Here is an 11,886-nt window from a genome sequence, read left to right on the forward strand (position 1 = left end):
CTTTTTGTTTCATTTATCTTTGGTATTTTTGTTGTTGTTGTTTCAATTTCATTTAGTTCTGCTTTGATTGTTGCTTTTTTTGGTTTCAATTTCATTTAGTTCTGCTTTGATCTTTGTTATTTCTTTTCTTCTGCTCAGTTTGAGTTTGGCTTGTTCTTATTTCTCTAGTTCCTTGATGTGTGACCTTTGATTGTCTATTTGTACTCTTTCAAATTTTTTTTTTTTATGTAGGCATTTAATCTATGAACGTTTTTCTTAGCATTGCTTTTCTGTATTCCGGAAGTTTTGATAGGTTGTGTCACTATTATTGTTCAGTTCAAAGAATTTTAAAATTTCCATCTGGATTTCATTGTTGACCCAGTGATCATTCAGGAGCAGGTCATTTAATTTCCATGTATTTGCATGGTTTTGGGGGTTACTTTTGGAGTTGATTTTAAGTTTTATTCCGTTGTGGTCTGAGAGGGTACTTGATATAATTTTGATTTTCTTAAATTTATTGCAACTTGTTTTGTGCCCTATCATATGGTCTGTCTTGGAGAATGTTCTGTGTGCTGATGAATAGAATGTTTATTCTGCTGTTGTTGGGTAGAATTTACTATAAGTATCTGTTAAGTTCATCTGTTCCAGGGTATAGTTAAGTCCATCATTTCTTTGTTGACTTTCTGTCTCGATGACCTGTCTAATGCTGTTAGTAGAATATTGAAGTCCCCTACTGTTATTGTGTTGCTATCTATCTTGTTTCTTAGGTCTGGTAGTAACTGTTTTTGGAAGCTTCAGTGCTAGGCACATATATATTTAGGATTGTGGTGTTTTCCTATTAAATTAGTCCTTTTTTCATTATATAATGCGCCTCTTTGTCTGTTTTAACTGTTGTTACTTTAAAGTCTGTTTTGTATGATATAAGAATAGCTACTCCTGCACACTTTTGTTGTCCATTTGTATGAAATATCTTTTTCCACCCTCTTTGCCTTTTTTGAGATGGAGTCTCACTCTGTCATCCAGGCCAGAGTGCAGTGGCACAATCTCAGCTCAATGCAGCATCCACCTCCCAAGTTCAAGTGATTCTCTTGTCTCAGTTTCCCAAGTAGCTGGGACTATAGGAAAACACCACCATGACTGGCTAATTTTTTGTACATTTAGAAGAGATGAGGTTTCACCATGTTGGCCAGGCTGGTCTTGAACTCCTGGCCTCAGGTGATCCACCCACCATGGTCTCCCAAAGTGCTGGGATTACAGGCATGAGCTACCACACTTGGTCTATGCAAGTTGTTCTGTTAGAAATGGGTCTCTCGACAGCAGATACTTGGTCAGTGAGTTCTTATCCATTTTACCATTCTGTATCTTTTAAGTGGAACATTTAGGCCATTTACATTCAATGTTATTATTGATTCCTTCTAGCTTATAGGGTTTCTGCTGAGGAATCTCCTGTTAATCTGATAGCTTTTTTTTTTATAGGTTACCTCATGCTTTTGCCTCACAGCTCTTAAGATTCTTTCCTTTGTTTTGACATTAGATAATGTGATGGCTCTGTGCCCAGGCAATGATCTTTTTGTGGTGAATTTCCTGGGTGTTCTTTGAGTTCCCAGTATTAATATCTGTGTTAGATATAGTGAACTCCAAGTTTCTCTTCAAAGAATCAGCATGTCAGAATGTTCAGGTCTCTTATTCTTTAATTCTCCATTTTAACATTTAACTTCCTTGTAGTTTGAGTAGACAACCTTTTCCACCAGTTCTAATCAGTAGTTCACATCTGTTTCCCTGGTCCCCTGCTCCATCCTGACTCATTCCAGTCACCTGCTCTGGTCACCTGCTCTGGTCACTTGCCCTGGTCACCTGCTTTGACCTGAGTCATCCCTGGCCCCCTGCTCTGACCTGTCTCATAACCATCCTTCCCACCAAATCACCCACCTTGCCGCTCTAGCTTGTACCCCTGCTCTCTTTAAAATAGCCAATTGGGGTTAGCTTAGATTGTGTGATCTAACTCTAGCCAATAGGGGAATAAAACAGCAGTAGGGGCTACCTGCATCAGGAATAAGAACCCCTTCCTTTCCCTTGTCCAGGTGTTTCCTTGCCATTGTTCCATCTGTGAGCCACATCCTTCTATAGAAGTAAACTGCTTGCTGAGGAAATTTATATTTGAGTGCTACTTCTTTCGTGGCACCAAAAATTTACTTATAACATCTGCATCTCTAGATCACTAGCAAGACAAGGGAAATTTTCCTTGATTATTCCTTCAAATGTGTTTTCCAAACTTTTAGATTTCTCTTCTTCCTTGAGAACACCAGTTATTCTTAAATTTGGTTGTTTAACATAATCCCAAACTTTTTGGAGGCTTTGCTTATTTTTTTTTAAATTCCTTTTTTCTTTGGCTTTGTCAGATTGGGTTAAGTTAAAAGCCTTGTCTTTAAGCTCTGAAGTTTTCCTTCTACTTGTCTGTTCTATCGCTGAGACTTTCCAGTGAGTTTTGGATTTCTCTAAGTGTGTCCTTCATTTCCAGAAGTTGTGATTGATTTTTATTTATGGTATTCAATTTCACTAGAGATTTTTTTGTTCATATCCTGTATCACTTTTTGGATTTATTTAAGTTAGATTTCTTCTTTCTCTGGTGTCTCCTTGATTAGATTAATAATCAAATTTTTGTATACTTTTTCTTGCAATCTAGAGATTTTGTCTTAGTTTGGATTCATTGCTGGTAACCTAGTGTGATCTTTTGGGGGTGTTAAAGAATCTTGTTTTGCCTTAATACCAGAATTGTTTTGCCTTAATACCGGAATTGTTTTTCTGGATCCTTCTCATTGCAGTAGACTATGTCAGAGGGAAGATCTGGGACTCCAGGGCTGCTGATCAATTCTTTTGTCCAACAGGATGCTCCTTTAATGTGGTGCTCTCCCGCTTCTGCTAGGGATGTGGCTTCCTGAGAACCTAACTGCAGTGATTGTTATGTCTCTTCTGGGGGCTCTGGGCTGGTACTGGAGGGTATTGCAAAGAGTCCTATGATGTGAACCATCTTCAGGTCTCTCAAACGTGGATACCCTCACCTGCTCTGGTGGAAGTAGCAGGGGAGTGAAGTGGACTCTGTAAGGTCCTTGGTTGCAGTTTTTTTAAGTGTGCTGATTCTGTATTGGTTGGTTTCTAGTCAGGAGGTGGTGCTTTCAAGACAGCGCCAGCTGTGGTAGTGCAAGGAGGATAGGAGCTTGCCCTAAGCTTGCTTGGATAAGTTTTCCTGTTTCTCAGGTGGTGGGTGGGAACCGTAGCGCTCCCAAGAGATTATGTCCTTTGTCTTTGGCTACCACGGTGGATAGAAAAAGACTATCAGATGGAGGGGCAGGGTTAGGTGTGTCTGAGCTCAGACTGTCTTTTGGTGTGACTTGCTGTGCCATGGAGAAGGATGGGGTTGTGGTTCTCAGGCTGACAGAGTTATTTTCCCAGGGGGATTATGGCTGCTTCACTGTTTCTTACAGCTCCCTAGGGAAATGGGGGAAAGCTGGCAGTGATAGCCCTCACCCAGCTTCCACACAGCTTAAATGGCCAGTCTCACTCCCATTGTGCCCCTTCAACAGAACTGAATTTATTTCCAGGCAGCCAGTGAGCAGGGCTGAGAACTTGCCTCAAGTTATAAGCCTCCCTACTGAGAAAGCAAGCAGGGCTTTCAGGTTTAGTTGCCTCCTGCATGCCATGGCTTCTGTGCTGGTATCTGCTCTCCTGGTTTGCCCTTTCTCCCAGATTCTGTCTGGGAAACTTTGCACTCGGTTGAAATTGTTACAGAGTTCAGCTGGAAGTTTCTTTCTCCCTATGTTCTTTCCCCAATTCCACTGGCAGCTGTCCTCAAGGAACCCTGGAAGACAAAGTCAGTGTGACACGGTAAAAGCGCCATAAAACTGCATACCTCAATCATACCTCGGCTTCCTGTTCAAACTGCTCTCTGTATCCCAAATGTGACAGGCAAGCAGTCCAAACCCACACCATTTTGGCTCCTGTGACTTGTAATAAGTAATTAAGGACTGTAATTTCCACCCTACCCAGACAATGTGTAAACAAATGCTAATCTTGACTTTTGTGAACCACTTAAGTAACAATCAGAATGTTAAAAGTGCCCTGGCCTTCGGAATGTCTGGAGCCCCTCACCCTTATGTTTGCCCAGGAATCCACTGGAGTGTCTGGAGCCCCTCACCCTCATCTCCGCCCAGGAGGTGATTTACAGAATCCTCTAGCCCTTGGAATGTCTGAAGCCCCTCACCCCCACCTCCACCCCCTCACTCTCACTCCTGAGGTAGTTTTACGGGTATAAAAGGTCTTGACACCCTCCTTTTAGGGCCACAGGTTGGAGAGACATGAGTCCTCCTTGGTTGCCAGCAATAAAGACCCTGCAATTTGGCATACTTTTGTCTTGGTGTTGACTTTCTAGGCTCGCTCCAGTACAACATCAGAAATGGCTTCCCTGGGGATTGAAAGTGCCCCCAGGGCTCTTCCTGCTGCTTCCTCTGCCCCTGTATTTTGCTCAGCCCTCTAAATTTGTCTCAGCTCTGAGTTAGGTCTAATCCTTCTTCTGTGATTTGGACACCCAGGTTCTCCAGTGAGGATGTGTTGAGGGGTGGAAATTCTCTCTTCATACTTTGGAGACTCACAGTTTTCTGGCTGTCTCACAGAGCCTGCAGAGGCAAGCCACTTCCTTCAAAGGGTCTGTGGATTCTCTTGGTTTTCCTGTCATGTTCCTGTGGTATTTCTTGCAGCAAAAGTTTACAATGTGAGTCTCCACATACTGCTCTTTTCATCCAAGTGGGAGCTGCAAGTTAGCCCTGCCTCCTATTCACCATTTTCCCCTGCCTCATTACTATTTTAAACTATTTTGGTGATCAGTTTACACCAGATGTGACCAATGGAAACTCCTTTAGCTGGCTTCTGTGTCTTCATGGTATGCCTGAACATTGTTTGTTTTTTGAGCACTTTATTCTTAGGTTTCCCTTTTTCCAGCCATGGAATCAGAAGTTTCTTCCAGGATCCTTAGTTTCTTTAGTGGGGAGTAGTACAGGAGAGCAAGATCTGGGCTGTAAGTGTACTCATTTCTACTGGGATGTCATTGATTCTTGGCCCTTTAGCAGACAGAACTAGGAAATTAATGCATGTATAATATTCACACACAAGTATGTATGTGTATGCACATACAGATATATATATACACCCTGTGTGTGTATACTTATTTTAGAAATCATGAACTCACACCAGTGCTCCAATTTCCATCTATCTCAGCAGGGTTTTTTCTTGCTGTCTCCCCTTTGATATTCGTATGTCCCTTATTCCACAATGAAATCCTATGTACCTACGGTGTCAACAAATTTACTCTTTTGCTCAGTTCAATAATACATCCATAGTAGGTTCAGAACCATTTTGCCATATCATTATAAAAAGGAAGCTATTAAGACGGGTTTAGGATTTGTTTGTACTTCTTTCCCTTGTCCCATATTCTACCCTGCCCAGACGGAGGCTACATGGACAAACACTTTGCTATACTGTATTCATGGGTTACTTGCACTAGTTCTTTCTTTTTATTTTTTTCCCTTCAATGTGGTTGTGTTATTTATTTGAAATACAGTTAAGTTCACTTGTTTGAGATTACTTTCAATTTGAGTGTTTTTCCCCTCACTTTCTAATCTTATTGATTCAGCTTTATCTTTTTGAACAGGTAAGATATAAATATGGTTTCAAAAGTCAAAGCTATACAAAAAGATAAATTTCGAGAGGCATCGCTTTCCCATTTTTCTCTCCCTCCTCATCCTTTGTAGATAATGGACTATATTGTTTACCAGTTTATTATTAGTTCTATTTTTTTGGAATAAGAAAATATATGATTTTTTCCTTATTTTTAATAAATTTACCTAAAAGCTATCTTTTTTAAACTTGGTAATAGCTCCTGGAAATCACACTATATTGGTTCATAGAGATTTTCCTCATTCTTCTTTTTAGCCACATGGTACTCTTCATGTGTTTATTTTCTATATTTCATGCAATCAATCCCCTTCGCTTAGACATATAGGTAGTTTCCAATATTTTGCAGTTATAATTAATGATTTAATATAGGTGGTCATGTATTTTGACATTATTGAAGCTGTATCTTCTTTAGGGTAAATTCCTAGTTGTGGATTTACTCATTTGAAGAGTAAATGTACATGTAGGTTTGTAGATACTGCCACATTGTCCTTCAGAGCGGCTATTCCATTTTACACTCCCTTCCAACAATCTATGAATGTGCCCATTTGCCCACATTGTTGCCAAAAAAGTGTATTGAAACACTTTTGATTTTTTTTGGTCTGATTTGTTATTTTTTTTTCTGATAAATGATAAATGCTAACTCAGTAAAGTTTTAATTTGCATATATTATGAGTGAAATTAAGCATATTTTCATTTGCTTAAAGTCTTTTTGCATACTGTGCCCTTGTTCTGAGTTATCTGTTGATGTCTACTGCCTATTTAAGAAATGATTTTTGATCATTTTCACTCAATCTTAAAGTTTAAAAAGCAAATTAGGGATATTAGCCTTTTAGCTAATATATATGATGCAAATATTTATTCCCAGTTTTTTGTCTTTTGACTTTGCTTATGACATTTTTAATCACCAGCAGTCATTGGCAAAAATTTGAGACTGGGTCTCATTCTCTTGCTCAGGCTGGAGTGCAGTGGTGTGATCTTGGCTCACTGCAGCCTCTACTTCTGGGCTCAAGCTATCCTCCCACCTCAGACTCTTGAGTGGCTGGGACTACATGTGTGAACCACCACATCTGGCTAATTTTGTTTTCTGTAAAGATGGGATCTCACTGTGTTGTCCAGGCTGGTCTTGAACTTCTGGGTTCAAGTGATCCTCTTGCTTTGGCCTCCCAAGTGCTGGGATTCCAGGTATGAGCCACCGTGCCTGGCCAAAATTTTTAATCTTTCTAAATGTTGTCAAATTTATCAGTCTTTTCTTTTGTTGCCTCTGAACTTTGAGTTATGATTAGAAAGGCTTTTTCTAATCCAGAGTTAAAGGGGAATTCACTCATGTTTTCTTCATGTATTTGTATATTTTCTTTTTTTGCATTTTGACCTCTGATTTATTTGAGATTTTTTCTTTTCTCTACTTTAAAGAATGAATCTAATTTTATATTTTTCTAAATGACTATTTAGTTGTACCAACACCATTTGCTGCAAATGACTACTTTGCTCTAGTGTTTTGATATATTACTTTTATTATATGCTTGATCTTCATATACAGTTGAGTCTGTTTCTGAACTTACTGTTTCTTTGATATGTTTGTCCAGTCATATGACCATGTTGTTTTAATTATGGAGGCTGTGTAGTGTATTTTTAATATCTAATTGGACTTGGCTTCTTCAGATCCCTTCCTTATTATCAGTGTTTTCTTTTTTTTCTCTTTTTTGAGATGGAGTCTTGCTCTGTGACCCGGGCTGGAGTGCAGTGGTACAATCTTAGCCCACTGCAACCTCCACTTTCTGGGTTTAAGTGATTCTTCTGCCTCAGCCTCCCTAATAGCTGGGACTACAGTCATGCGCCACCATGCCCAGCAAATTTTTGTACTTTTAGTAGAGACAGGTTTTCACCATGTTGACCAGGCTGGTCTTGAACTCCTGACCTCAAGCAATCCACTTGCCTTGGCCTCCTAAAGTGCTGGGATCATAGGCATGAGCCACTGTGTCCGGCCTCTTGTCAGTTTTTTCTTAACTCTTCTGTGCATTTTTCCTTGTGAACTTAAGCATTTTATCTCTTATCTGACATATCTTTTTTTTTGTTATTATTTGTTTATTTATTTTTATTTTTATTTTTGAGATGAAGTCTCACTCCATCACCCAGGTTAGAGTGCAGTGGCGTGATCTTAGCTCACTGCAACCTCTGCCTCCCAGTCTCAAATGATCTTCCCATCTCAGCCTCCTGAGTATCTGGGATGACAGGTGTGCACAAACATGCCTGGCTATTTATTTGTATTTTTGGTAGAGACAGGTTTCACTATGTTTTCGAGGCTGGCCTTGAACTCCTGATCTCTGGAGATTCACCCACCTCAGCCTCCCAAAGTGTTGGTATTACAGGTGTGAACCACTGTGCCCAGCATTGGCATTTAATTCTTGATTGTGTTCATTCCTGTGGGTGTTGTGGGACTCACTGTTAGAAGCTGTCTGTCTCTAGGAATCTTGCTCCCTCTGCCTCATGAAAACAGTTACAGTGATGAGAACCTGTTACTAATGGCATACATCACACCTTTCAGATATGTTGGGTATTAGCACACTAAATCTTAACTTGGCTGTGGATTAGAATCACCTGAAAAGCTTTTAAGACTTATCAATGCTGGCCAAGCATGGTGGCTCATGCTTGTAATCCCAACATTTTGGGAGGCCCAAGGTGGGTGGATTGCTTGAACCCAGGAGTTCAAGACCAGCCTGGGCAACACAGCCATACCCTGTCTCTCTGAAAAAACAAAACAAAACAAAGCAAAACAAAAAACTAAGACATATCAGTGGTGCTGGGCTCCCCTCAATTAAATTAAAATCTCTGAGGGTGAGGCCTTGGCATTGACATTTTAAAAAAGCTCTCCAAGTGATTCTAATGTGCAGCTTGGATTAACATTTGTGGCTTCAGAGATGTAGCCAGAAGAATCCTTGTTTAACTTTAATAAAGTTTGCCGGCTGGACTAAAATGGTTGCTTCCTGTTATTGTGGAGGCAACTTACTTTATCCCAGCTTCCTGATACTTTCGCTTCTGGAGGTTGTATTTCTCTAAGATCTTCCAGAAAACAGTCTTAAAGCCACCTTAGCCTTTTTTCCAGTCCAACTCTTAATTTTTTTTCTCCTCTTCTCCAATAATAACATGAGTATGGATCCAGCTTGTCCACAGAGCCTGTCTTGCTCCAAAGCATCTGACTGTAAAGAATCTTCACCTATGCCTGTGATTTCTGGGCCTGAAGAAAATTATCCATCCTTGCAAATGTCTTCTGCTGAGATGCCTCACACAGAGACTATCTCCCCTCTTCCTTCCTCCATGGATCTGCTTATTCAGGACAGCCCTGATTCTTCCACCAGTCCCAAAGTCAAACAACCCATTGCTGCAGAGAGTAGTGCCACAACAGAGGAAGACAAGGTCCCAGTCAAGAAACAGAAGACCAGAACTGTGTTCTCTTCCACCCAGCTGTGTGTACTCAATGACAGATTCAGAGACAGAAATACCTCAGCATCGAGCAGATGCAAGAACTTTCCAACATCCTGAATCTTAGCTACAAACAGGTAAAGACCTGGTTCCAGAACCAGAGAATGAAATCTAAGAGGTGGCAGAAAAACAACTGGCCAAAGAATACCAATGATGTGATGCAGAAGGCCTCAGCACCCACCTACCCCAGCTTCTACTCTTCCTACCACCAGGGATGTCTGATGAACACAACTCAGAACCTTCCAGTGTGGAGCAACCAGACCTGGAGCAATTCAGCCTGGAGCAACCAGACCTGGAACATCCAGTCCTGAACCAACCACTCCTGGAACACTCAGACCTGGTGCATCCAGTCCTGGAACAGTCCCTTCTATAACTGAGGAGAGGAATCTCTGCAGTCCTGCCTGCAGTTCCAGCCAAACTCTCCTGCCAGTGACTTGGGGGCTGCCTTGGAAACTGCTGGGGAAAGCCATAATGTAATACAGCAGACCACTAGGTATTTGAGTACTCCACAAACCATGGATTTATTCCATGTATGTATGAACATGCAACCTGAAGATGTGTGAAGAGGAGTGAAACTGACATTCTACTCTGGGCACTGGCTGAATCCTTCTCTCCCCTCCTTCCCTCCCTCATAGGATCTTTCTTGTTTGAGAACCCCATGTTCTGGTTTCCATTATGCCTATCAAGTCAATTTGATGGAGGGTGGGGTATGGTTGGAGCCTAATCAGGGAGGTTTCTTTTTTCCTGTTGGATCTTCCTGGAGAAAAGACATTTTAATAACCTTAGCTGCCAAGGACACTGTGAAAGAAGCTGTCTCTAGCTGTAGATAAGTGAGCTAATACTAGTGTGGATATCTTTAGGGTTTAGAATCTAACCTCAAGAGTAAGAAATAAAAGTACAAATTGGGGTAATGAAGGTATATTCCTATTTTTGGGGGTTGGAAGCTTTACTTTTTTAAAAAAAAAATCTCTATTGAGGCCGGGTGCAGTGGCTCATGCCTGTAATTCTACCACTTTGGAAGGCCAAGGCAGGTAGATCACCTCAGGTTAGGAGTTTGAGACCAGTCTGGCCAACATGATAAAACCCCATCTCTGCTAAAAATGCAAAAAATTAGTTGGGCATGGTGGCACCCACCTGTAGTCCCATTACTCGGAAGGCTGAGGCAGGAGAATCATTTGAACCCAGGACTTGGAGGTTGCAGTGAGCCAAGATGGTGCTACTGCACTCCAGTCTAGGCAACAGAGCTAGACTCTGTCTTAAAAACAAAACAACAACAACAACAACAACAACAACAACAACAACAACAACTTTATTGAGGTGAAGGGCTAACCTGTAACACACTTCATTGATTTGCTCAGCCCTTTTTGGCTCTGTTGCACTATAGCCCCTATTTTGTTGGTTATGCTAATATTTGTGAAAAGAGGTCTTGTATTGGCTCCATCATTATGACATCACTACTACTTTGCCTGGTTTAAGTTCAAATGAATAAAACAACCATTTTTCCTTTAAAAAAAATTAAGTTTGCCAAGACACAGGACATTTTATGTAGTGAATTGTGGTACAGGCATACAGCCAGCAGTACTAATCCTAGAGGAGAGTGAAGGTGATGGAGAGCTAGTGGAAAGTGACAGGATGGTGATATTTGGCAGGGAAAATTATGAGAAAGAGACGATGCTGACTACCAGGATGGCCCAGGATTTCTCAGAGTGGACATAGAGCATAAACTTCATGTTACTGTGTACATCAAATAGCATGCTCTATTAGTAATAGTTGAAATCACTCAGGGTACAAATGTTTTTCTCAAACTTCAAAGATACCCAGGAGAGATAAAAAGTGGTTTTGGATGTATGCAGGGAGAAGACAACGATATTTCCTCAAATAGTAACTTGAGAGGATTCAAGTGAAGTTATACTAACCAGGAGCTACTCTCTGGGTAGAAGAAACTGTTTATTTGTGAGGGGTGTGGGTGTGATGTCTTCCAGTTCTCTTCTGGAACATTCTCACAGAAGACTAGGTTATCATCATTAGAAAGGCCACACTATTTGACCATGTAACAACATTCAGCACTTGATTTTAACTGAAAGATCGAGAAGCAATACAATAATCATTCTTATTTTCATGTCGCACAGTTGTGTTTTGTCAGTTACCCTTCTGTGAAGAGTAGTTTTTGTACTTTTACCTACAGTATCACCAGTTGTAGCCGGAATATATTCAAGAAGTAGAAGGGGCCGGGCGTGGTGGCTCACGCCTGTAATCCCAGCACTTTGGGAGGCCGAGGCGGGTGGATCACGAGGTCGCGAGATCGAGACCATCCTGGTCAACAAGGTGAAACCCCGCCTCTACTAAAAATACAAAAAAAATTAGCTGGGCATGGTGGCACGTGCCTGTAACCCCAGCTACTCAGGAGGCTGAGGCAGGAGAATCGCCTGAACCCAGGAGGCGGAGGTTGCGGTGAGCCGAGATCGCGCCATTGCACTCCAGCCTGGGTAAACAAGAGCGAAACTCCGTCTCAAAAAAAAAAAAAAAAAAAAAAAAAAAAGAAGTAGAAGGAAGGAATAAGAATGTTTTACTTTTTTTGTGTGTGTCAGGGTGTCACTTTGTCACCCAGGCTGGAGTACATTCACATGGTCATAGCTCATTGTAACCTTGATCTTTAGGACTCAAGTGATCCTCCCACCTCAGCCTCCGAGTAGATGAGAGTAC

General features: G+C 41.1%; 1 protein-coding gene across 1 annotated transcript; it reads left to right on the forward strand.

Annotated features, from left to right (window-relative positions):
• Positions 1–8,847: 8,847 nt before the first annotated feature.
• On the forward strand, positions 8,848–9,812 carry LOC120365055 (homeobox protein NANOG). The gene is given in 2 exon segments (XM_039472361.2): positions 8,848–9,187; positions 9,190–9,812. Coding segments are annotated over 2 exon segments (897 nt in total). The 3' UTR covers positions 9,747–9,812.
• Positions 9,813–11,886: the final 2,074 nt, after the last annotated feature.

Source organism: Saimiri boliviensis, chromosome 16, assembly GCF_048565385.1.
Source record: "Saimiri boliviensis isolate mSaiBol1 chromosome 16, mSaiBol1.pri, whole genome shotgun sequence".
NCBI classification, from domain to species: domain Eukaryota; kingdom Metazoa; phylum Chordata; class Mammalia; order Primates; family Cebidae; genus Saimiri; species Saimiri boliviensis.